Source organism: Serinus canaria, chromosome 3 (genome assembly GCF_022539315.1).
Source record: "Serinus canaria isolate serCan28SL12 chromosome 3, serCan2020, whole genome shotgun sequence".
In the NCBI taxonomy this organism is placed as follows: domain Eukaryota; kingdom Metazoa; phylum Chordata; class Aves; order Passeriformes; family Fringillidae; genus Serinus; species Serinus canaria.
The window spans coordinates 47,057,877-47,085,424 of NC_066316.1; the positions used below are offsets into that span (position 1 = coordinate 47,057,877).

The 27,548-nt window shown below is 40.9% G+C and overlaps 1 protein-coding gene across 10 annotated transcripts in view; it reads right to left on the minus strand.

Annotated features, from left to right (window-relative positions):
- The window catches only part of LOC103818534 (SAM and SH3 domain-containing protein 1), a 530,071-nt gene that overhangs the window by 21,695 nt on the left and 480,828 nt on the right, over positions 1-27,548 (minus strand). For 5 of the 10 annotated variants that reach the window (XM_050973007.1, XM_009092874.4, XM_030235969.2 and 2 more), the window contains 6 exons: positions 27,280-27,366; positions 25,886-25,998; positions 24,191-24,292; positions 9,948-10,080; positions 5,528-5,874; positions 1,404-1,475 (listed from right to left, as the gene is read on the minus strand). In XM_050973007.1, the coding sequence (XP_050828964.1) occupies positions 1,404-1,475; positions 5,528-5,874; positions 9,948-10,080; positions 24,191-24,292; positions 25,886-25,998; positions 27,280-27,366 (854 nt within the window). Of the gene's footprint in view, positions 1-1,403; positions 1,476-5,527; positions 5,875-9,947; positions 10,081-10,293; positions 10,750-10,786; positions 11,040-24,190; positions 24,293-25,885; positions 25,999-26,078; positions 26,099-27,279; positions 27,367-27,548 lie in introns of those variants that run through there. The other 5 variants (XM_050973008.1, XM_030235970.2, XM_030235974.2 and 2 more) reach the window with 5 other exon arrangements.

Sequence of the window (27,548 nt, forward strand, 5' to 3'; positions counted from 1 at the left end):
GTTTGGTCTCTGAACTGGTTAAATTTCACTACAAGAATATAGCAAACCCTAAAATAAATGTAGTATATTTTACATTAAAGATTTATCTTTTTTTTTCTTTTTCATTTGTGTATGTTTTCTACTTCATCAAAGCTCTTATAAAAAGTTTCTCTGAGATTCAACTGATACTTCATTTCTTACAATCTGTTGTTTTTCCCCTTAAAAATTGTTAATAATTACAACTTCCTTGGTAATTTTGATCTTTTACCAGAAATTAATGTCAGCTTTTTACCTAATCCTTTTTGAAAAAAAAGTTCTACTGAATGGACTTGTATGTTTTCAAGAAAAAAAACCTGCTTTGATCCACATGTATTGATCTAGTGCACTGCATCCCTCCCACTTCTGATGCTCCCAGGGATAAATATAACATCTAGACTTCACACTTTCTTATATTAAAACCAATCTGATCTAAACAAGTATCTATGTTTAAGTTCAGAAGTTAATTTGTTTGCTGAGTTGAAAATTGATGACTAAACTAACCACCCACAGATTTAGTAAATTTAGGGGTAATTTGTGATGTTAAAAAAAATAAGGCAACAAAAACATGCCCCAAAACCCCAGCTGACATAAAAAATAATATAATGGTTGGCTGGCATACAAAATGGTTGACAATTTAGACCAGGTTGACAATGGTTGACAATTTAGGAAGGTTATCAAATCCAATTCTGAAACAGAAAAGAAATGCATATATGGGCAAAAGGAAAAAATATGTTCACAATTTCATTTGATATTATGTTCTGGCTCATTTCTGTTCTGTTATTTTTGGCCACAGGCCAACCAACAGTAACAGTGGGATCAACATGACTAACATAAAATGGAATTAATTCTCAGGGGAGATGTGGTTTTTTTTTTAAACACAAGAATGTTCTGAGATCAACTGCACAGCACCCAGCCCAATGGGATCCTGGTCTACTCCAGAGCTCTGAGATACAATGAGAAAACTAATAATGAACTTCTTACATAATGACTTCCATGCAAATAATTTGCAGATCTTCAGTGAAGTTAACCTCATCATTCCAAATAGTAAATGTTTTTACCAAGGAAGTATAGCAAGCACATATTTTGCCTTGGGTGATGTTCTGAGGAAGTCAGATGTAAGAATAGCCCACAGATGTGCCCCCAGATCTGTGCTTTGATCACTTGCTCCCACCTCTTTACCCATATTTTATATAAATACTTATACACACATGGATATGGGCGGGTATGTTATTCTCAAAGCTAAGGAAGTTTGAGGTTAACAAAGATGCTCTGTTTTCTTGGATTCCCAAACTATTATTACAGACCTAAATTACACTTCAGTCTGTTATAACTCTACTGTGCATTTCATTTTATGCTATTTCAAGTCTGCACCTTCTCAAACTCACCATTTGGTCAGAACTGTTTCCAATATGAAGGGAACGATTTGTCAAATCAAAGCCTCCAAAGCTACAGGTTCTCTGCAAAAAAAAACCCAAGGATAGATAGTTTTATCACCATGATTAGCTCACTTAGAACATCTGCAGTTTGGAGAACACCAATTGAAATACAAATGTCTGCAAAAATGGAAAGAAACAAACAAACAAAGGGATGAGAGATCATAAATCAGGAAATCTGTTGCAAGGCAATATGAGTCTCTCTTTTCCAGAGACAACTCCTTGGCCTAAGGTCTGCTGCTGTTGAGTCATCTACTGCCTACTCCTCTTTTAAAAAGAAAAAAGACTTTTTGGTCTGAGGAAACTGTTGATCTTATGCATCAAGTTTTCCAAGGTGCTGGCAACTCCAATCTCTTCACTCCCATCTGTCTTCATAAGTAAGTCCACAGCAACACTGAAACAGAGAACCACCAATCTTCTAAATCTTTTAAAGCATTGCATAACCTACCTTCTGAACAGCTGCATAGGCTGAAATACAGGGAATCACTGGAAGCCTAGTAGGGTAAGCCCTTAGTAAGAGGAGGGAAAACCCAGCCCAGCTATCCACAAGCATTGTGTCCCCAGAGACTCAGCTGATTCCAGATTAGTCACCTCCAGCTTTTTCTGTAAGAGGTAATAAAACCTGACCAATGAACAACTAGCTGCACAGCACTCAAGTAACTGGCCTTGGCAGAAGTCTCATGAGGCAATGCAGGGAAATGAAGGTATGGCCATCACAATGAACTTGCACAACTTCAGCTCTGGGCTCTGAGTGTGGTTTTGAAGACAGGCAGATGCCTGCTGTAAGTATTCTTTTCAGAGTCAGAGCTGAGATAAACAGGAGGCAGAAAATCAACGCTTGTGAACTAAAAGTTCTTAGGGTCTGAACTACCCAACAGAGTAATTTCAAAGACACTTTAGGAATCAATTAGGTATTGATTAGGTATTGGCTCAGACCTACAAAGGATTGTAAGTCAGTGAAAACCCACCACCTGAGAACTACCAGCCCGCTTCATCTATTAGGAAGAAGCAAGCTGTATAAACTGTGACACTTAATAAACAATTATAAGAAATCTTATTTTTAAAGTAAACATTCTTCCTGTTCACCACTTAAAAGCTTTTAAAAGGTTTTAATAGCTTTTAAAAGGTTTTATTTATAGTTTCTTGCTGCTACACCCAATAAACTTGGATGACAGTTTCTGTACCCACTACAACTCAAGTGGAACTCAAAGCCAGCTTTGTCTAGGCCCCACGCACATTAAAGAGAATGCTGTGATGTAGAATTTTTCTAAGTTTTTTTTTTTTCAGAAGGCAATGTGACTATGGCACAGGTCTTAAAAATTGTTTTTATAAAACATTTGAGACCAACCACAAGTAATAAGATCAGTTTCTTAAGCACAGCATGCTTAGCTAGGAGTAATTTGGTCCTTCTGTGAAGAACCATTATAACTAATCCTACAGTGTATGGTAATCCCAGCAATGAAGAGAGGACATCTGGAACTGCTCTGAGCAAACTTGTCTGTCAAACCAGCCAGAGCTCCTCCTAAAGAAGTCTTCTTGCAGATTAAGACAACTGTTGGCTAAAAGCTTCTGAGTAAATGCACCTTATTGAGGCTGCTTGTTTCACTATGGACCTCCCCATACATTTAACATTTAACTTCCATCTTCAGATTCCAGCAGGGACCCTGGCAATCCTGCAGCAAACAAAAGGTCTGTGGATGAGGAGAGGGATATTCAATGGAATGGCCATGCAATCAAAAGTATTATTCTTCTGGGAGAAAAGAAAAACTGATGCCATTTGAAAATTTCATGCATGTCCAGGCCACTGAAACAAATATAAATGACAAAAATGAATGGCAAGGCAAGACAGAGTGACCAATTCCACTGAATACAGAGGCATTGCAATTTCCCTGAGGTTGCAGCAAACAAACATTGAGCATTTCTAGGAAGGAGCGGCATTAGTTGAAGCTTGTCAGCTATCTGCGGTTTCAGGAAGTACACTGAAAAAGTTAGTAAGGGCAGCAGGGCTCCAACATTTATCCCATTCACACAAGGCTGGAGAAGCAGCTGACTGAGAAGCTCCTCAACAACAACAACAAAGCACTGTCCATTTCTTTATCTCTGTATCTCTGTGATTAAGCAAAGGCCAGTGCAGATAGTTTTCATAATGAAATTATTATGGTGAGACAAGACTAACTTATTAGAAGAATCCAAGAGTTGTTTCTGTCATCCGTATTTACCAAGACAGTTTTAGAGGGTATTTTTCATTATGGGGCATCTCTAGAACATCTCAAGTATGCTTTTTGGTTCAAGATAACCTTATTATTCAACCCACAGAAGGATGAGCAAGGTTTCTCCTAACATTGCAATAGCCTAACAGGAAACAACATCTGAGTACAATGTCTGTAGCAATAACAACTACCCTGTGAGGGGCAGGGTGAGCAGTCAATGCAGAAGAAACAGTAAAGCTGCCAAGAGAGAATGCTCATGGTATTGGGTAGGGAAAAGCCCCCTGTATTTTGTGGCCGAAGAGCAAAAAGTGAACCATGAAGACTTGGTCCCCTCCCATAGGCTATTCAAGGAGACCGCAGCTGTCACTCTTGTACCTTATATCAGAAGAAATTAAGCAGAGACCTCTCAAAAAAAAAAAAAATCTGTTATTAAGAGGGAAAGCTGTTTCTACTGCATTGTTCACTGGAATATCTTGCTTAATGTTATGGGTGCACTGCTGTTTCCATTCACTAAAGCAGGGAATATTGTCAACTAGAAACCAGACTAGCTGGCTCAGCTTTGGATATCTGGCACCAAAGGCAAGTTCCTAGGAAACTCAGAATCATGGTTAACGGAACTGTCAAACTGGGTCATTTAATCAGAAAGCAGCTTTGGATCCCTCTGGAGTGTTCAAATCACTTAAATTTCTCACTGTAAGCCCAATTTCCTCTTTTGGCCACCCCTTGTTCCCTTTCTGTAATGCCCTGAGGGAAGGTACCACCTTCATTCCGTGCTAGAAAGAAGGAGCAGCAGTGACAATTCGGGTGGTGGTAAGCAGCAAGCAGTGATTACCTAATGCCAAACTCTCTATCTTTCTGCAGCTGTGTATGTAGGGGACAATACTGACTGGGTGAGTGAACTGAGATGCAATCTGAGAAGAGAAGGGCTAATTTAAGGCAATGACAGCTGAAGAGAAATAGAGCTCAGCTGAATAACAATTCTCTATTACTCTGAAAATCTTGTTCATATCTTGGTACCCCTTGAAAAGAATACTGACTTCCAAAGCATCACAAAGAACATATTTGTAGCATCTCAAACCTTCTATGTTCACTGGTGATCTCTACTTCTGCACTAGGTGAATTAAAAAAGCAGAATTTTGTCATATATGCCCTCTCTCACTGAGTTATTCTGTACACAGAAACAGAAGACTCAACAAAACTCTTCTCTGGCAAGAGTTTATCAAGCTCTTCCCTTACACGTGCATTACAGCGCTTAAGAGTTTCTAATGGCAAAGGAAGCAGAAGCACTGAATTTTAGTTAAAAGTACAAAGCAGAAAGTGTTCACTGCAACCTCACAGAAACTGGAAGACCACCTTCATGGCAACTTTTTGACTCACAGACTTTTGGTGGATTCTCAAGAGAACCCTTTTAGTACAGCGATCCACTGTGGCAGCCCACTTCCTCTTGGCCTCCTCATCCTCCTCCAGCAGGCATCTCCTCAGGTCCTGCTTGTCGGCCTTGCTCAGGGTCCTGTCAGTAACCGGACGCACCAGCTGTGAGAGGTTGAGGTGACTGTACAGGCTTCTCTCCACCACATAGGTGATATTGAACTCGCTGACAGAGGTGCGCCCTCGTAGCCTTCTGTTTGGGAAGCCACAACCTCCACCCCCTTTGGTTTTGTGCCGCAGTAATTGCAGGTCGCAAGCTGTGGGGGATGCTCCTTTTCTAGCAGGGCGCTGGCAAAGAAAAGCTCTGGAACAGGAATAGTTAGTATCCATTTTCTTCAATCGGATCTGCTTCCTTACACTCTGAATCTCCTCCAGGGACACCAGAAGATGGTGCTTGTGCCTGTTGCTGTCATAAAAGCAAATGCTTTCTGTACTTACCCCATGGCTCAGTGAGCCGAGGCTCTTCTTCATTTCCCCATCTGTCAAGGAGCGGCAAACTTTCTGGGACTTCTCCTCTTCTGGGTAAGAGAAAAATGTCCCAAGTTTCTTGGGAGGCTTGATAAGGCCACGGCTATCAGTTTTGCTGAAGGTCTTCACCAGCTTCCGGTTAGCTCCCCATGTATCAAGACTGCTGGATGAGGGAGAAGTAGTGAGTGAGTCCGAGTCATCCTCTGGCTGCTTTTCACAGGAGCTGTCAAAGTAGAATTGCTTCTTGTGAACTCCAGAGTAAAGTGCTGATCTGTCATCCAGTATAGGAGAATTGTCAAGTGAGTGCTCTTCCACACCTACAGGGGACAAAAGCAGCACAATGCTTGTCATTGTTCGTAATTCTCTAAGATGTTTCCCTGTAGAGCCTTACTGTATTTATTCAAGATATCAACCACTTAAATTGGAAGAAAACTATTTTTGAAGTAAATTACTCAAAAGTTATTTTTGAGTGGATAAACTTGAGGTAGTTCCTTCCATTTGTGAAGTGAGAATGCTGGGATTAGTTAACAACAGACAGAAGACAACATCCTGTAAGTAAACTCATAATTATTTTAAGTTTCTCTCTTTCATCTGCAGCTAAGACCACAGATGTTCCCACTAACAATCCCTTAAAATCTGGAGCTGGGATCTGTTTCTCTTGTTTTTCTTCTGATACTAGCATATGACGCTCAGATCTAGTGAGCTTACAATAGGTCAGAAGTACATCCGGGTATTAAAAGCCAAACAAGTACCTCTCAGGTACAGTTTTCCAATACCTAGTTCTCCTGTGGCTGCAGAAAAGAGTATTTTTCACAGAAAGTTATGGAGCTGAACTCCAGGATGAAATTTAAAGTTCTGGAGTTTTGATGAGGGAAGACATGCCAGTTTTAATCACACAGAATTTATTTAGCAGATGCAAAACCAAAGAAGTAGGTCAAACTGTAGATGTGCCAATTTCAACAGTGTCCTGGTAATGAAAAAAACACTTAGTTTTCACCAAATTTTTCCAGAAAATATTTCACAGGAATACTTTGCAACATAAGTACTGGACATAGGCAGATAGCCAGGTTTTCTTTTTGGAGTGGAGAGAAGAAAAGAAAGAACTTCAAACTGAAATTCCTTTTAACATTTATCATATAAGAAACTTTTCTCTGGTGTTTTCTTTTGAGCAAAGTATAGGCACAGGTTTAAGATGCCGTAACAAGGTTAGAGTTTAAAAAAAAATGTACACATCCTCCTCTGTCTCCCTGACAAATTCCACAGCATTCCTAGCTATGTATCAGACACATACACACACAAATATGGCAGTATTTATTTCTTGCCAAAATAAATGTCTTAATGACGTAACTTTGCCTTCATCTTTGATTGCTTCCACAGTCTTAGCAGAGTCAAATTTGAACTGTTACCAAAATACCTACAATTTACTAAACTGGCTCATTCAATACCAAGGGACACCTCTCACAATGACAGATTAGCAGCCCTGTATAGGATTCCTGCCTCACCTTTAGTTCACTCTGTTGGCAAAACACATTTGACATACATTTGTTGAAACCTAAGATGCTATTTTACTATGATGAGGCTCATCATGACATTGAAGTGACAGTAGATCACATCTGACATGCAACTTTCACTCTTTAGAAATTTATTGGGGTAGGTCTGCAGATTGGAGCCTTGTTTTGACACCACTTTCCCTGGACTGTCCAGCTTGTGCTTCTCCCCCTCTACATCTTAATTTGAACAGAAAATAGACTTTCTCCTGGGACTGAGTATGTACTGATAAACAATTTTAGTCCACTAAGTAAATATGTTTTTAAACAGCTTGTAAAATATGCATTGTGTGTCAACACTGTAACAGATGTTATTTGGAGTGAGTCCATGACACAAAGCCATAATGACACAGATGTAGATGCGATGCATTTAAGTGCTATATAAGAATGGTACTCAGGAATAAGGAAGTTTCAGTTATTTGGCTCACTTAGGAGCAGATTAAGACAAAATACATATGGATTCAGATACTGGCAAATTCTAGTGAGTATCAGCTCAGCCAAATGTACATTCATTGTGATAACAGAGTCAGTAATAGAAATGTGGGAGCAGAATCTGAGATTAGTGTGCTTTTCTTTAAGATCTGCAGGAACTCATAAGGGAAATTCAGCAAAGTTGTTCTTTGTGAAGAAATTTTTGAGTAGGATTTTGCAGGATCTTTCTTCCAGGAAAGTGCGTGTCAGTTTTCAAAATAAGTCTACTCTAATACTAAAGCCTGGTGAACATTAATGAATTTGTTTAAATTTCACTGATGTTACTCAATCAAATATTATAGCCAACTCCCAAAACCTAGTCACCTGTGATTTCACATTACTTCATACGCATAACACAGATTCAAAGAACCATAGCAAACAGCTCAAAACCCAATCCAGTCAATTGCAGGTAACTTGGAAGGCCAGACAGCAATCCCAAACCTGACCACCCAATTTTTTGTCATCTTGCACAGCCTGTCAGAAGGCTCTCTGATATATCCAACTGGGAATACAGACCTGTATTATGAGAGACTGGGATGGACAATGTTTATGAAGCACTTTTAATTTACCATGTGAAAATTTGGGTGTTGAATTTCCTGAAAGAAAAGTCACAGATATCTACTGCTAAGGTAGACCTGGCTACTTAGGGTGCCTTCCAGTTTAGACAGAAGTTATGCAGAATTATCCATGTTGTTATTTAGCAATAATTGGTTCTGCCATCAAATTTTTAAAGAGTGAATATACAATGAAACTCAAGAATGATAGATAAAATACAAACTCAGAGTTATGGATAGTTAATCAGAGAAGCCTAGAGCTAGAGAAGACAGACAGCAGATGGGAAAAGAAGGAAGGAGAACAAACTTTTTTTTTAAATAGAGTTGCTAGTTCAGTGCTTTTTCTGCAGGGGGCAGGGGTGGAAAAACTCTAAGGAAATAAAAGCCCTGGAAGGAGTGGCACACTTCAGTGAAAGACTGAGGGAGAGAAAGGAAATAAGGAGGCAAAGCACTGTAAGAGAGGATATGGAGAGCAAGACAGATAAGTAACATGCTGAAGAGAAATCTGGTCCAACTGCAGCAAGGCATCTGCATGCCCAGCAGTCCCTGAGCTGCCTGCTCCTGTGTCTGCTCCCATCCCCTGGAGCCGCCCCCTGATTGTTCCCTGCAGCTTTTCCCAGACCCCTGGGGAGAGGAGGAGGAGGAGGAGGTAGGAAAGGCTTCTCTAAGGGCCATCTTTCCCCAGAGCAGTGGATAACCAGTGCTATTTTGTTTGTCCCATCTCAAAATCCTCATCTGTTTCCAAGGTATCTGGGCTTTATGCTCACCATATGAGGTGATAAAACCTTTCCAGACAGAGAGAGCTGCCCATTCCAGAGCTCTAGACAGGCTGTGCATTTCACACCAGCCAGTAACACCAACCATAATGTAAGAGAGGCAGGCTAGATCACAGATCTGCCAGCAGCTTCCTGCCACATACGCAAGATGCACGTGTTCTCCTTAAATGCACTAGGGAAGAATCATCAGGCTGCTCAGCTCACTGCAGAGCTGAGGGGAATTGACATATGATGCCGGAAAGGCCACCAACATAGAGAGGTGCCCACAATTCCAGTGAGGACTCAAGCATGGCTGTGCAGAGAGGCTCCTGAGGATCAGGCTCCATTAAATCTGAGTGCTCACACGTGCACGCAGGTCATCCGGAGTTAATTCTGCAGCATCGTGTTCCCAGGGCCTGAACTCTGCTTCCCTTTCCCCACCCTTCTCCTCCTCCTCCTCCCTTCTCTCCCCCTTTCTGTAGGGAGCAGGGATCATTTAGAAGCCAAATTGCAGACAGACACCCCTGGAAGTAGAAGTCACGATGCAGCCTCTATCCCACAAGAATGACTGATAGAGTTTCTGTATTTTTGCCACAGGGTGATGCCATGTGGTTCAACTGTACCACCAGCCAGCTGCTACCCTCCCAAAACGAGCAGGAGCTTTCACCTGTGTGCCACCCAGGGCCTGGGAGGAGGGAGCAGTGTGGTAATAGCTCCACTTACCTCCTTGCTGAGCTTGTGGGGCAGCTGGCTGGGATTGCTCCCAGGCTCATTCCCTCCCCAGCATGGGGCATAAAACAAGCCAACTTCTAATCTCTTAATGAGGGGCTCTCCAGCGCTGCTCTGAGAATACCAGATCAGCAGTAACCACATTCTAGGCTGTCACTTTCCTCCTTCTAAAGCCTAAAAATTCAGTAACTTTAGGCATGCACAATAGAAAACGCAGTTGTTCCTACCATCCCTTATGAATACTCCACCCCTCCCTCCCCCTATCCTCCACTTTCTGTTCCTGTCAACAGAAACATGAATTCACACAAACAGTTTTAACCACGTTGCTTTTTACCTTCTGTGCTGGGTTTTTTCATTTCTTCAACTCTGATGAGTTTCTTCCTGACTCTGCGAGTAGAATTCACCAGCTTGTGCAACCTCTTAAACTTCACCGACTCCTCTGTTTCATCATCGGATTGTTCTCTTGACTGGCAAAGAAACAAAGGGAATATTAATAAAGCGGCAGTTCCATGTCTTGCTCCTTCAAGTCAAGTTAGCCCAGCTCATCTGCTGCGTTGTGTCAATGCAGCTCTGTAACTGGTGTTATATTTTCAGCTCGAGTCAGAGAGAAACATTTAAATTACTGAGGGTTTTCTTGTTTTCCTTTTTTTTCTTTTTCTTTTTCTGAAAGCATGACATACCATTTTGATTTCTAAATCTGTGCAACGTAAGATCCTAGGCACCGAAATGCATTCCTGCCCTCGTCTTTCTTCATATGCATTGTGTAATAACTACTTCCACGTCCTCTTCCAGTATGTTTCAGGCAGGGCTCTTTTCCAGGGTTCTTCTTACCATACCAGTTATGCTCCCGTGGTTTAGTCAATCCCTGGTCTGTCTGGCATCTCAGAACTCGCTATTTAAACTTGGTTATAAACAGCTTTTCCAAACTGAAGCTGTCACTGACGACTTCTCTTTCCCCCCCCCAGTCTTCCCAGAAAATCAAAAACAGCAGCACAAGAAAGGGATGGGAAGGAAAGGAAGGAGGAGACCTCATCTGCCTCACTCACAGGCAGCCACAGCTACAGAATCTTCCCTTCCTCCTCCCTGTTCCTTACACTCCTCCTTAAGGCTCTTGAGGCTTGAATTAAGATGGACAGAGCATTCCTCCAGCACTGACCAAGGGAAAACTCTGACCTTTTCAGATATACAGTGCAGTCCATATTCCCCGGCATCCCGTTTCGCTTTGCATCTGATCCAGTATGCTCAGTTCCAGCTGTTTTCCCTCAAGTATCAAACATTACAGAGACAAAAAAAAATTCCCTTCTCTCCAGCAGCAGTGACACAACAAGCTGAAACAATCCATTCCTTGTGAACGAGAAGACAACTTCGATTTTCGAGCCAGATCCAATGTTCAACGTGCTACTTCCTCTGTTTTAATCAGTTCAGAATGTGGAAGGCGGCGGGGGGAAGGGCAGGGAAGGGGAGAGGAGAGGAGGCCAGCAGGGCTCTCCGGCTTGGCCAGGACAGCCCTGGCATCCTGCGCCGCTGCACATTCCTGCGCACAGCACAGGCTCCAGCTGGAGCGCGGTATGGATCGTATACCTTACTTTGTTTGCACTCACAGTCCCAGCCAATTCACAGCATTCCTAATGGTCAGCTCTAAAAACCCTCATGCAACTTCCTGTCAGTGCAGCTATCTGGGTTTCCACAGTGTGCTCATCCTTTTTTCTCCTTCTCCTTAATTAAACTTTTAAAAATAAAGATCCCCAAGAGATGCAAGCCAAGTAAAAACAAACAAACAAAAAAAAGCTATCCCCTTCTCTTCCCAGCAAAAATTCTGTCTGCCTATCTGGAGGATGAATAAGAGAGGCCAAAAATAAAAATGCTTTCTACTTTTGTAGTGCACTTAAATACCAGGATGAGGTACTGAACGCAGATGCCATGGGGCAGGACACCAATTAGCAGCTGCACTGGAATGCTTCCAAAGGCACACAGTGCCTGACAGAGCCAGGGCAGCTCTGAAAGCCTACCTCCCAGGCATGCACCTCACAAGGGCCCCAGAACCACACCAGAGCAAACTTCAACAAATTTCTGTAAGGGCACTGTCCATTACCAGCTTCCCACGAACTCTGCATTACTCCAAAATAAGGAAGAATACCAAACTGACCACATATGGCAGCAGGAATTATCAATACATCATCCAAGAATTGCACAAATGTGTTTACTGTGGTTACAGACTGGCTAGGTAATTAATAAACTTCCTTCGGGAAAAATAGGACTGTAAAGAGTACCAGGTTGTTTACATGAAGTAAATTAAGCAACAACATGAGTATTAACTCAGAGATTATGCCTAGGACAACTTAGTGATATGTCAAACAAGACAGACACATTTAGAGAAGATGATGAATGGATTATTGACTTTAATCAAGAAGTTCAGTCACAACTTCTTGGGCCATTAAGTGCATCCTGGCAAGAAACCATCATGCATATTCTGCACTCAATATATGTTTATTTTAAATGCAATTACTGTAGGAGATTGCTTTCCATCGTTACTTTTTGTACACCCTCAGTTTGCAAGACTACTGTTTTTGAAACTCTGAGCTCTGTAAGACTTAGAGAACAGCTAACACCTGGTCCTCTCACCCAGGATTTCATTGAAAAATAAACAGCTAGTCCTGCTTTGCACCACTGATATCTATCTGATAAGGAACTGTGCCCCCTCACGGTCATGAGGACTCAACAACAACAACAAAGAAAGAGCTTTTAAAACATCTGACACTCGCATTCACAAGTAGCACAGCAAGAGCAAGTGTAAACACAGCCTCAGCGCAAGGTACTGAAATCAATCCTGAGTGGGTGGTACAGAGGGTGCTCACCATACTTCAAAATAAATAAAGTCCAATCACAATTAAGTGCCAGCTGCTTTTCCCCAGTGCTTCAGGACTCTCAGCACCTTTTTGAGCCAGGGTCTTCCACAAGCAGCGACAGATCCTTTCTATCGCCCGTGCTTCACAGGTAGGTGAGAGCAGGTCATGCTTTATGGGTGGATGAAAGACAAAGACAGTCTCCCTCCAGAATCCTACTTCCTATCATACCAGGCAGCATGTGACAGAGAAGTCTTCTACAGTGAAAAAGGATTGACAATAAGTTTATGCAAAAAGGCCTAAAAATTGCAACTACACCAGTGGTGCTGCTCAGGAAACTTTATTGTCAAATAATGCCAATTCCTTGAAAATGAATGCATTTTCAAAAGGCTTACTCTTCACTTATTTTCTGTTTTTGAATCAACTTTTTAAGAAAGGCCTTGGAATTATCAAAAGTTTCCACTTTGGCACATGGGAAACAGAGCTTAATTTTCCAGCTCAAACAATGCTTTCTTTTACAGCTAATATTAAAGAGAAAACAGAAATGTAAAGCATTCAGGCCATAACTGAGATACTTGGAAATCATTGAACTTCCATGCTTTGACTTCCCCAACCCACTCTACCCTCCCCTCTTTCATGGTGACCAAATTGCTTTTTTTGGTAGCTGTCCCTGACTTCAGAAAAGTGGGAAAATTACCCCAGTGTCCCCAAAGCATGGTGGCCTGGGCAAATGGCTTCCTGGACAGCTCTAGCAGCAAGGCTTTGGCACAGGGCTTGGATGTAGCCAGCTGCCCCTCTTGCTCTCTTTCCCCTTCACAGGCACTTTGGTGTGCTGCAGTGCTGCAGAAGGGCAGACGTGGTCTGTTATGGAGTGGATGAGTCTGCAAGATGCTCAGCCACACACAGGCTCTCTGGCACTTCAGGAATCCATGCTGAGCCTGTCCACCAATGCCTCCTGGCCCTGGCACCTGGCTCTTCCACCAGGCCAAGCCTCGGTGTCCTTAATGTGCCAGTAAAACAGCCAGAGCCCCTCCAGCTCCCTGTCCCCCTGTGCACAGCCAAGGCAGGCCTCTCCCTGTGCCCTCAAGGGGACAACAAACAGATTTGCAGCACTGCAAATAGGAACAACTTAACTTCCATCTCCTCTGCTCCAAATTTTTCCATCCGAAAGCCCATATGGCTCAACTTTTAATTACTTTGGCTAATGCTGTATGTAGTAATTCTGTGGTGAATGCTTAAGTGTTTCATTTCTGGTTTCCAGGGCAACATTACATCAGATTGCAGACAGCTGGCTCCACAGCCCTAAACCATAGCGAATTGGCCAAAGCCGAGGCACAGAACTCGCGCTGGTTGAAAGCGAGCGCAGGGCTCGGCCGGGCTGCCGGGGACGCGGCGCAGCCCGCGGGGCCCCTTGGCGGGGCTTGCTGGGCGGGGCCGCCCTTCCCGCGCCTTGGAGCAAGTGCATCCCGCATCTGGGATGCTCTCACGGTGCGGAAACCCGCCAGCTCGGAGAGCTTGGCTGCACAAACGCGCGAAGGACTGCAGGGAAACAGGGAATATATTAACAGCATCTGGAAATACCAAGAACTGCATGCAGAGGACTGCAGCCACCACGTACCACACGGCTGGAAAACTACAGGGAGGCCAAGGCCCATACCCACTGCTCAGCTATCCACTGCAAATAAATGTGGTCACAAACAATGAAGATGCTCTTAACTCCAGAAGAAATAAATCTCCTCTGCCACCTCCGCTTCCCTTCACCTTGGAAAACTCCCGATTTGTGCACCCCCAAAGGCCACGCTTTGCATCGCCTCATATGTAAGATCAAAGTAAAGAGATTTAGGTTCAGGAACAAATAGGAAATTAGCACATTGACATTCTAGGAGCTCTTTACAGTTCTGCTCCTTGCACCCTTCCTGCTTTCTCTCCTGCTTTTCTCACACAGGCTCTTTGCTGCTGCTTGCTCGGCAGGCAGGGCACATGCCTTGCTCTGCTGCTCTCTAACATCCAGCCCATTTCACAGGCCACAGAAATAACAATCTTAACCTCCCTCTTTGAATTAGTGCTTCACAGAGAGAAAGGGAGAGTGAGAGAGAGAGAACTAACATTTATTAGTGTTCTTGGAATTAAATGGCAAAATGTAAACCAGAAGTAAGTAGCTAGCTTTTGACAGGACTATGTTTGGAAACACTTCAGAGTTATAGCAGCAGCCCTTAAAAACAGGCAAAGCTTGGTAGCCATATCCCAATAAAAATGTGTCAGAAACACTAGGACAACATCCAATTAAAGCTATCACAACTGATTAATTTGCTTCAGCTCCAGAAAAATCCCCAAACATATAAGACTTTTACATGAGCCGTGTGAAGCCATTTAGAGAGATGTTAAAATTTTACAGTTCACTTTATGCCCAGTAATAGTTCAGCCCCAAACTGAAATCTCTAAGAAACCTTCCATCTAAGAAAAAAGGAAATCTTTTAATACCTGCATAAACTTAAGCTGCAATTCTTTTTTGCTATCAGACAATTCTTGGTCAGCAAAGTGGGGCAAAAGAACACATTTAGATTCACAGACACATCACATCCCCCAGCCCTGGCTAGCTCACCTCAGAACTACAAGCTCTACAGTAAATGTGGTTTTAAAAGAGACTTTGCTGTTCCCTTTAGGAGATGTGGCTACACGTGTCCTTCTTTCTAACAGGCTTTCCATCTGCCAAAAATCCCAACCATTCTAACTTTAAAAAGTTTTTTATTAAAGATGCCTGGATAAAGTCAGAGACAGGAAAATAGAACAGAAAAGAACTTAAAAGCCCAAGGAAAGGAAAAGGAAAGCTGAGAAAAGCTATGCATGCTGCGCTGTGCCTAAGAATAACCACAAAAGCCTTTTCTCTTTCTCCCTCTCTGAAACAGGAGGCACATCCTCTCCACATCATGCTACACGCTCAGTGACTTACCAGCTTCGGCATTTATAGGCCTAAAGCTCAGTTTCGAGTATTTCCCCCGAGTCCTCAACCGCTGTCAGCTTTGTAACCCTAAAATTTAGGAGCAGACACTTCTTCTTAAGTATTGAATTTGCTCTGAGTCCTGCACACAAAATGCCTCTTCTCTCGAGTTACATTATCAGACACCAAACTGGCTCAGATTCCAGCGCTGAATATGTAAAGAAGAAAAAAGTGTGATGCTGGACTCAATTAGCTGTTTTCTGCTCACTGATTGATTCCCCCAGTTACTCGCTAGCTGCATAACTTGCAAGAAAGGCATAAGTCATCAGCTCTAAGCAAATCTTCTATTCACCACGAGGAAAAAAGGGAGTGTTGTACATGGCAAACAATCCCTGTTTTCACTGACGAAGGCTTGCTGACCTCTTGCTGGCCTCCAGTTCCTTAATTACTGTCTATGGAATTTCAGTGAAAGAAAAAAATACAGAGAATCTCTGCAAAGCCAGGACGAAGAGTGACCCTCAAACATCACCACTAGAGTGGAGGCTGTGTCTATAGGAAATGTAACTTAAATCCTTTACCAGGCTTTTTTTATTTTCTCTTTTTTAATTCTTTTGACAAAAATCCCTGGAGAATTTCCCTTTATAAATGGCTAATTTGAAAGGAAAATAAACCTTGCTTAAAAGTTTTTTAACTTGGTGAACATAGATACTTTTTTTTGATCTTTCCCCTCAGTTTCAGTGCTAGAAAAGGACATAAATAAGAACTGGAAAGAGAAATGCTGGTCCAGAAGTGGTGGCTTTATGAAGTATTGTAGAGTGAATTTAAAGTTCTCTGCCTAGGCTGGGCTTTGATCTCCTTTCCTAAGAAACAGACTCTGAGATGTTCAAGTAAGTTGGCACGCCTTTTACCAACCACACCTTATCACAAACCTCACAAAAAATCCAGAATTTGGATATTTCTTCTCGGAGCACATGGAAACAAGGACCAAGATTACTGCTTATTGGGAACACTGCTATCCAGGGGTGGAAAGCAGTAGCATAGGCATACCACAACAGCACTCTCTTTAAGCCAGGGAAGATTCTCCTTTTCAGGACCACACTGTAAGTGGCCTGCTAATCTGGACTTACTGCAAATCAATCACATTGTGAAATCTTAGCTGGACTAAACATCTATTTCCTTTGATGGCTGGCTAATTTTAATGAGGCCTCCCCAGTCAAACAGCCCTTTTCAATATCTCAAATCACCTTTTTAGTAGTGACCGTACACAGCTTTTCTACTCCTGAGTGGTCATGTAAACTAGATGGGCTAGTGTGCTGTAGCTGGGTTCTTACCCTTGAATTACTTCAGCCCCAAAACTCTGATGTAAAGCCCTATGGAAAATTCTAAGCTTCAGATAAAACCAGCTAGTGTTCTCCAGTTTCAATAACATACAAGCCCACATCAAGTGAAACATGACAGCAACTTCCTTGAAATGTATCCCAGATTCCCTTAAAAGTTCATGGCCATGAGTGAAACTGATCTAAGTTTGGGGCTTTGCAACTTGAGTTTTAAAGGTTTCGGGTTTCATTAAGAAAGCTTCACAGACCTCTAATCCTTGCAGAGGCTGTTTAAGAAAACTGCATGAAACTAAGAAGTGATAATCTGTATCGTATCCCGAAGTTACACACAACGGCCTCCAAAATTTTAAAGAAAATTAACAGAGGCCATCAATATATTTTTTTCCAAGAACATGAATCGCAAAGGCTGTGCAAGTCTAGAATGTGCAGTGTCAGACCCCATAGGTAACCACGTCTGGGTTTGGTCTGTGATTACTTCTAAGAAAATCAAGGGAGCATCCAATGGCTACTTTGGTGAGAGATATATTACACATTAGCTGGTGACGACACTGCTTGCAGAAATTAGTGGGAAATATTTGTCAAAAGTAACGAGAGCATAAAAGTTTAATTCTCCCAGGAGGTCTGTCTTGATACAAGAATAGCTGCTTAGGCAAATTCCTAGCTGTTAACTGTTTCCAGGTTTTAGTTGACTTTTGAGAAGCACATTGCTGACATTTTTATCTGCAAGCCAGACACATTTCCTCATGGCAAAGTGCTTCTCTCACTGATTAGCATAATTAATTTTAATGACATTACAACTGTACTCATGTACCACTTGTCATAGGTATATGTCGCAGAATGAAGCTCTGTACTACATTATTTTGTGTTACAATGCAACATTCTTTTCCAATTCTCCCACGGACTTCTCAATACATGGAATTAAAAGCCTTTAACAAGACTCTCTCAACTGAATCTTATGTTTTGGCAAGACTAAGAAGATTCAGGGAGGATTCCTATACTTTGGCATAGGCTGTACTATTAATGAATGGAGTACTCTACTGGCACTGGAAATTCAACTTTCGACTTCTTGGAAAACCAAAGGTGAAACAGCAATACATGAAACAGTAAAACTCATATCAGAGAAACAAAGGAAAAATGAGAACCCTTTAGTGAAGGCTGCAGTAACTTAAATTACATTCTTATAGTATCTTCAAACAATCAGGCTGTTAATGTTACCATCCAAAGCATGAGGAAGGAAACACCAGCATTGGGGAAGGGGCACAAGTGGAAACCAATGAGAGGGCAATTAAAATTTTCTGTTGTACCACAAGGAAAGTTTATTCAGCCTGCGTCTGCCAAATAGGGCAGTGAAACACATGGATTTTGAAATTCCTAATTCTTGAACTGAGCAAAGCTTTGTTCTAATTTAATAGGCTTGGGGGCAGGGAAACCACGTTATGGATTATAGCATCTCCTGCTGGCTGATGCATGGAGAACAGGAAAAAGCTAGTACCACCCCCTCACCCTCTAGGTAGGAAGCAGAAAAAATAGGCGGCTGCCAAAAGGCAAGAAGAGTACAAAAAAAGTGAACTAGTATGGTTAGAATAAATATTAAATTAATTTGCCTTCCCATCTCCCATCCTATTCAAACACATGGCTAAACATTTTGCAATAAAGTAAGTCAACAGGGCTTGTCTGAATGCATGCAAACAGAAGTGGTTACGAACACGCCCAACTGCAGCCACTGCTTGGGTGTTACTGTAAGCTCTGAGTCATGACAGAAGGAAGATTTTCTCAGAGACTTTGCAACAGCCTAACTACAGGAGAAACTCCTGCTGGCAGTGAGCAGGAGGTTTACTTGGGCTACATTCCTGCCAGCTGCTCAGTACAATCCTGTGGTGACAATGTTTAGTCCTGCGAGGGACGGACACCTAGCCAAGCTGTATCTGATAACAACACAGGTGGCTCTTGTGTGGTAAATAATACTCAAAGACATGACACAGTTTTATTCTGAATAATTTGCAGCTGTTTCTCCTGCAAATTCTGAAGTGTTCTGGAAAATTTCAGAAAAAAATAGGTAAGAAAATCCGTAAGTGTACCACAAAACCAAATATAAACACATCAATGATCTCATGCTTTGCTATTATCACTCCCCAGCACTGACCTTACTTTGGGTTGTGTCATGGGAACTGTAATGACAATTTCCATTTCTCTCATGAAGGTTTTTGTATTACTGTACACATGAGAATTCCTGCTCTTATGCATAGATAGAGGGCAAAGATCATAACAAAATATGCTGTAATTCTTCTGCTACCAGCTTTCACCCAGAGGTGCTGGACACTGTCCCTGTGATCAGTGGAAAAGGAGGGCAGCCAATACCTCCCAGGACAGGTCCCTGTGACAGGCACACAGCGTGGGAATTCACCATTACCATTTTGAAGCATGTCTTTTTATAGGCTCTTTTTCATCATAACTGTTACTAAGCACTAACAGCATTACAGGAATTTGCGTAGTAATAATAAATACACCACCCAATACAAGGAGGCACATCAGCGCCTTTCAGAAAATCTTAACAGAAATTGGGTCACTAGATTCTTTGGAGCAAAGATGAAAGCTCTGCATTCATTCACAGCCACACTCTGCAGCAGCTCCCCTCTGTTACTTGAAAGAGCATGCAGAGCCTGGAGGCAGCAGCAAGTTCTCCAAGAAGAGCTAAAACACAGAAAAAACTTCTTCTATCCTTTAGCCTTTAATGGAAAAGAAACTTTACCAAAAATGGTGAGTTCTGGGATAACAGCAAAAAACAGGGCTAACACTTCAAAATATTCACACTGCTTCAAATTAAATACTACTGTTTAAAGTAAAACAAACCTCATCCTACCATACTCTCTATGATACCCAATGCTGATTCCATACATTGACTCTGAGCTGATTTCGAACAAATTAAACTGAAAATACCAAAAGAAGGACTTTTTTTTCTGTTTATGCCAACAGTCCTATATTATGAGCAATAATAATATTAACCAATGGTTAAAAATTTTAAGAATCCATCAGTACTATGAATAAAAATCAGTTAAAAATAGCTGCATTTAGAAAGCATCCACATACTGAAATACAGTATAACCCTGAATAATGTGGATTTGCTGTACTTATGCTTAGATTTACTCTTGAGGTAATTGGTGTTACAGAAGTTACACTTTCATTATTTCTTTTCTTCCTATTCTTCACACTTACCCAACACAATAATGACTGTCATGAGTCAGAGATAATTATATCAGACTTATTTGTCAGAGTCAGGTTTGTACCATGGGTAACACAATCCTGATTCAACAGCTTCAGCACCTCTGAGACTGAAATGAATACAGCTCCAAGTCCATTATCATCTGTTACTCTGCCTTTGATGCCTGTAGCAAACACAAACCCAATTCTGCACAGCCTTTCAACTTTTATCCCTATTTAACCACTTGTTTTAAAAAAAGAAAGTACAGGAGCAAGAAATTATTATCTCAGTCCAGCTAGAGCTATTGCTGTGTGGACTCCATGCACTGCCATCTGTTAAAAAATGGATCTGCAGAAGACAGAAAAGAGAGGAACACAGGTGGGAATTGTACCCAGCATCAGCCTCACGGCAGATGCAGATGTGCACAGCACACCTACAGGTCTACACCACTGCTGCCACTCTCCTCAGAGAAACCAAATGGAGTGCCAGTTTCCTGATGGTAATGTAATGATCTTGGGAACACAAGTGTTGGGAGGGCAGGGATGTAAAACAGCTCTCCAGCCACCCCGTGCCCATGTGTGGGCCATATTGCTGGAGGGAAACGCTGCTTTTGTTCTCTCCACTCATAAATATTATGGCCTCTCTCCTGAGGCTGCTAAGGCACATCTGGTAGGTGGGGTGATGTCAGGCAAGGATGGCACAGCTCACTGTGGCACCTTTCAAATGAAGGCCAGCTACACTACCTTGAAGTTCTCTGCACGGGTGAGCATTACCCGCCGTTTGAAACCAAAATACAGAAGATGAGACCAACAAACCAGTTTGGTTCAGAGATAATTACAACTTCATTCAACTTGCATCTACAGAAACTGTCAGTGAATTTAATTAGTGGTTTGTGTCAGTGTCAGCACACATATGACACACACTTCTGTCAAGCTCCCTGGTGCTTCCTCTTCCATTTCCCCGGGCGTGTAACATGGCAAGTGGTACAATTAGTGGTCTTTAGCAGAGAGCACAGGAAAGAAACTGACTGACACACTGAACACACTGACTTCTCCTCGTGAGTGGCTCTCCAAGCTGGGCTGGTGCCATACCAGCAAGGGCTCTGAGGCAGCCCTATTTTAGATGAACTGAGAATGTCAGCCCCCAAAAGTTATCAAATGATCTTCTATCTTTAGGAAGCATAAAAGGCACCTCAGTGTAAAGAAAGAATGTGATACAATTTTGAAGTCCTCTTTTCCCCTGGACTTTCTGACTCCTGAGGACAAATAGGGCCTTATCTACAATCAAGAAAGGGACCCATTTGTAATCTGCACCTGCTTTACATCCCAATTCTTGGCACAAGGCAATGAAAGCTTGTCTAGTGTTAATGTGAACTGCTTTCATTGCAACAGAGATGAAACGTAAATATTCAGAAATAAATTTGTAAGAAATTCATTAGGCTTTTTATAGCTTTGATACATCTGAGTGAAAAGAAAAACAGTTTCAACTGCATACCAACATTAGCAAATAAAGAACACACATATTTTATTTTGAGATGGGGGTCACAGTAGTGAGACTGAAAGCTACTAATTACTCCATAGTGGCAAAGAACCAGGTCACCTACTGGCTTGGCAAGGCTTTTGTTTGTTTATTTGTGTCTTAAGAACAAACAAACAGGACACACAATTAAGAGCACAACAATGACACAGGGCTATCTGCCTTGGGATGCTGACCTTTCTGCTCCTCACTCCTTTGTGGTTCATCTTTAGGGTTTAGTTTTGTTAAGGGTATGAAACCCAAGTTTCCATTTCCTGGTAGAATAATTTAAAAAAGGAGAACCTGGAGAACAGAATCCTCAAATCAATCTTTAAAATGAGAATCTTTAAATCAACACCAGTTATGGTAGTCATAAACACGATAGCTATAAAAGCTGTTTTTAAAAAGTGGTCTTTTCCTAAAAAGGAAAACAATAACTTATGATATATGCACTTTAAATATTATTTGTATGCTGTGGGCACAGCTGACTTGAAAGGATTACTTAAAAACTTAGAACACTCCAGACATTCAGCCTTCATTTTCATATTCTCTCATTGCTTAGATTCTAACTTGTTTTTGTTTTGTTTACAAAATGATCACATTGTTTCATTAAAAACTGCCTAGTAACAACTTGGCTGTGAGACTGAAAAATAAATAAATAAGATTAAAAAGCAAACAAAACCAAAAGAATTATTGCCCAAGGACTTCAACTTCAAAGCGGAAATGTTTAGTTCAGGGACTTGAACTTTCAATTACTTTCCTAGAGTAAGTATAAGGCAGTGGGCTACCTAAAAGTATATTTTTAATATATGGATAATCATCTGTGCTTCATGGCCTATATAAAATGAGCCGGTTAATTTTAAGTTGAGGTTCCAAATATGCAGATACAAATACAAATCACACTAATGGCACTGAAACTCAAACCATTTGGGAAAGAAAGGGCTTGAAAACAGAATCATCTTTGCACGTCTCAAAAGCTGGTCATTTCAGAATAATAGAGAGGTCCATTGGCAAAAAAAATCTGCGTAAACACATATCCTATCTCTAGACATTGTCTGATACTTTTCTTTGTTTGTTTTTCCCTTTTGTCAATTACAGCCCAAAGTCTTTCACCCCAGTTAACCTCAGTTTTATTCTTGCCCACAAGAAAAAAAAAAAGAAGACTGAGTTTTGTTCTAACATGAACTTTCATTTCTGCAGATGATCCTTTTCCCTTGAAGGCAAGCAGTTTCACAGCTTCTGTTAAAGTCAACCGGGACAAAAATCAGGAGCAAGGGCAAAAGTCTTGAGAATTATCTACTGTGAGTGAATAGAGATCCCTCACTGAAGTTAGCAGGAATTTGGTTCAAATCCTACCAGAACAGCAGAGAGAGGCAACCAAGCTGTTGGCTCAAAGTGCAAAGATGGCTTAGGAAAACAACTTTAGAGAAAAGGTGCCAAGTCATTCCATTAGGGCAGAAATACTGAATCATGTTCAGTCCTCAAGAGATACACACAGCTTTCAGTAACTCAACACATGCATAAACCACTATCAAAAGATTTAAGAGAGAAATTCATTCTCCTTCTGAGATTTGCCCACGGTAAATGAGAGTTTTGAGGGGCTTATGCTATAGGTACCCTGGACAAAAGCCTTAAAAGAAGGGAAAGTTCAGTCTATAAAAACTAATGAGGAAAGATGAGACATCTTTCAGCTGGCTAAACAATCAGTGCAGGCGAGTCACAATACTTCCTTCTCTATTCTTTGCACATTTTTGATATATCAGAACAGAGTATAAGGCAACATCAGTTCCCCTCTGCTCCAATGTAACTAAAGATGGGCATATTTTTTTGAACACAAACAACAAAATCTTTCTCTGCCACCAAATCTGTTGAACATCTCATAAAATGACATTGCATTCCTTTTTTCATTTAGGAAGGAGGAGCTAACCGCCTGTTGCAGTTAGCAGGAAATTCCATTGACAATAAAATAAATAAATCAACCAATCGTCTCAAAAGCCTAGGATTCAATTATATGGGTTACAAAGAGCTTGAATTTGACAGTCAAATTTGTTCTTCTCTAAGACTTATCTGTGAACTTCCAATTAGAGAACTGAAGTGGAATAAACTACTCAGTGAAAATGAAGATATCTGGAAGGAAAAAATAATTAATTCAGTATGGCATAATACAAAGACTGTCTGGTGCCCATAAAAACAACAGAAGTTAAACAGCTCAGAAGCAAAAAAAAAGGGAGGAAAGCTGCCTTATGGATCTGACAAAAGCCACAAACTCTGGGCTAAGTTTGCAAATGCAGAGACAGAAGTGTTTGAAGGCAGCAGGCAGCTAGGACTTAGCCAGTTCCTCATCTAGAATGTATCAACAAGGGCTAGAAAAGCCTGAGAAACTCTACTGGTGAATCAACAACTTCCCTCTAAATGACCCAAAAGCCATTTTCTGTGGATTTTGAAACAAGGGGGATATTTGCCTGGGACAACTTGTGTTTCAAAAGCTCAGTGACAAAGGGGTGAAATTAAAAACAAAATAAAGAGACATTATACAATAAGACTGTTGAAGTCTATGACAATAGATTTTGAAGATTTAAAATGCAAGTAAAAGATTCTCTGCAGACAGAACAGACCATCACAAGGTCAGTGATATATTTGCTATTAAGGAAATTGCCAGGTAAATCAGGATATTTCAGTACTGCAATGAAGCAATTTAAATATTAAATGACACTGGGGAGCTATATCACAATGACAGGTACTTACATTACAATTGGAAGACCCATCAAGTGTCGAGTAAGAGCCATCAGGCCATTCTGTAGCATCTACAGCACTCAATTGCCTGTGCTGGGCTTCATACTCTTTCAGCTGAAATGTGAAAGGACAGAAAGAACATTTTCCAGTCACATGAAGAGATCAATCTTCATCAAAATAGCAAGAGTTAATGTAATTTCATTTTTTTCCCCCATATCATTGTGGATCTGGGAAAATCTGAATTTTTCACTGTGCACCTCACTTATTCAAAATAAATTGCCCAATGATTGGAAGTATCAGAAATGAGTTGCTATTTTTTTTTAGAAGGAAATGATCTGTAAATTCTGAAATTTAATGACCTATTGTTGGTAAAACATGAATTATACGTCCCTATCTCAGAGGCAGAGTTTACAATGGACAGACTAAATCACAATGACCTGCCAATTTCCTTCATAAAGAAAATGATCTGCAGTACAGACTAGGAACCATCCTTTGTAATAAAAAAAATAAAATAAATCTCTCCCATTGTCCAATAAAAGGCTTTAGACAAAACCAATACTACAGGAGTCAAAGTGTTGTAAGGATCAAGAACTGATATTTTAAAAAACAAGGCTGTTGCTAGTAGCTCAGACCACTAGAGGGAAACTCTACCAGTCCATATATAAACTATCAGATTAGGTACAACTCTTTCACCCCACAAAACTTTAACAGCAGAGAAGAAAAACTACTCCCAATATTCCAACACAGTAATTTTAAAATAGTGCATTTTTAATTATATGATTTCCAGCTAAACAATATTTTATTCAGACAATAACATAAATTTATATTCTACAATAATCTAGTTCACAATGCAGTATGTCAGTAAAGATATTTATCTGACTGCCAACCAATCTAAGTGATATTTTCTCTAATGGAGCCCATACAGAACATCCTGTGTTCCATCACAGTATTTTACACAAAGGATGTGCTGAAACTTTAACCCTCTTTTGGCTCCTAAGCAATTAAAACCTTGGCCCTATTGCTGCACAAATGCAATACTTTAGAGTTCTTTTCTTGTGGTTTATTAACATTTATAGTTTGTAAAGAAACATTTGTGACAGCCATTCCACTTATAAAAAAATATGTCTGTGTTTTACATCTGACATAATGACATATGTCAAAAATGGAAATATGAATATGTTTTCCTGAATCTTGTATAAGCAAAAACATCACCTTTTTGGCTAAGAAATAAGCATAAAAAATTTTAGCTTCAAGGAAAATACTAAGAAATATATATGTTCTGGATTGAGTAAGGCAAGCTCAGCAAAACCTGAAGCATTTCTGTCGGTTCTTAAACAAACCTATGAACATACTCAATAAATAAGAGCTAGTACAAGTCAGAGAGATTCTTCTCCCTCACTTTAGACCGCTGCAATGAAAAAGTCTACACTTAATCTTTTCTCTGATTAGTACCTTTTATTGTTAATGGAGAGAAGCAATGTTTTTAGGACTCAATTTACCACATACTGGATATCAATTTCTGGTTGAGCTAAATCTCATTTTTCTCAATAAACAAAGGAATTCCTACCTAATTTATGCTGCCTATTGCAATGAGGCAAACAGGCAGGCCTTCTCCTATGTTTTGTGAATGAAATTAAACTCCAGATTGATACATCCTACATTGTAAAACATGTTTGTCAAGGAGACTGAAGCACGCACATATCATACCCTAGCAAGTGCTTCCTCAATGGTTATCATCTTCTCTTTCACCATCATCATCAGCTGGATCCGTTCCTCATCACTCATTGTGATCTCGCTGGCCACATAACCGACATCCTCTCCTGCACGAAAAAAGCACAAATATTTTAAGCACATCTAAGAATTCATGCACAGGGCAGAGTACATTGAAACTGAATTTTACCCAGTACTCTAAAATCTGGTTGCCACGTGGATCTGGCTGGCCAGAAACAGACACTCCCTAGAGCAGGCTCATGGTATGATTTCAAAGAACTGAATGATTTCGAAGTAACTGAGCAATAAAAGGAAGCAATTTCAAACTAAAAAACAAAGTCTACTTTGATACTGAAAGTAAGCAAGCACGAAAAGGAGAAATAAAAACTGACTGTCATCACATGCTATTGACCCTGAAAGACAAGAATTAAAAGAGGTGGTGCTAATGCTGGAAAAGTCAAGCACACAGCCCTGAGGAATACTGGAATCAGCTGCCAGAACTTGCTTGTTCAGGAGTGGTGTGCTGGGCCCTTGCAGCTCTCCTGTGGACTGGGCACTCTTTGTGATCTATGCAGACTAGCTAATCACCCTAAGCTGGCACAAGGTGCCAACTACCTCTCCTTCTGCTATGTCCTTGGCATGTCAGCACAGATAGTTAGAACTTGCCTCGAGAACCAGCAAGGACTCACTCTTAACTGCAAGTATGTCCCTTTTGGACCTACTAAATGGGCTTTTATCATCTATCACAATCTACCTGAACACAGAGAGAAATGGAGAAGCATCAGTTTGCAACATAAGAAGCTAACCAATACTCATGGGGAAACAGACATTTTCTGTGCAAAGAGAAACACTTAATGCAACCCACAGCTGCATCTTTTGCAGAAGAACTAGAGAAGGACACCTGACAGTTTAAGTGGAATCAATCCTACATTTGCACTGGTCACCAGAGACACTTTTACTGCTCCTTCTAACAGTGTCTTCTACTATGACAGGCTGGATTCAAGCCTAAAGCAAACAGGTCAAAGTAACAAAATGCCAAAGAAAGGAGAAATATCCTTCTAATTTAAACAGAACAGTATTTCTCTTACCAAGTCAGGACTAGGGGAAAAAAAGCATCTTGTTTAGCTACATCTATTACTTATATATTAACTGCACCACTTCACATGTGTGCCATCACTGACAGTAAGGACCAAAGGCAGCCCAGCTTCATGTCTGCAGTTTCAAGAATTTGACAGTCATCCTGAGCACTGTCACAAGGAACCAAACCTGTGACACTTCCAGAGCCACAGACCCCAGCTGCCACACTATATTACAAAGGCCTTTTATTCCCTTGTGATGCTGCCTCCTTATGTTTTACATGCATAGGATGTGCACTATTGAAAAAGTTTTACCTTTTGAAGTCTGCCTCATTAGTCCTTTCTGGTTCTTTCGGAAATTCTGCCAAAAAAACTTATTTTTCTTTTTCCAGTCTGTTTTCCCTAATAGGAAAGTGGAGCGGGAGGATGAGGGGAAAGGGAAAAACAATTTTAGGAAGAAACATTAGTTAGTAAATTCTAGAGACGCTTTCAAACATTACATTCCATTTTTTAATTAGAAACAAGAATAAAAAACTCTCAAATTTTCTGATTTTCTTTATTTATTCCATACTAGAACTATGTTG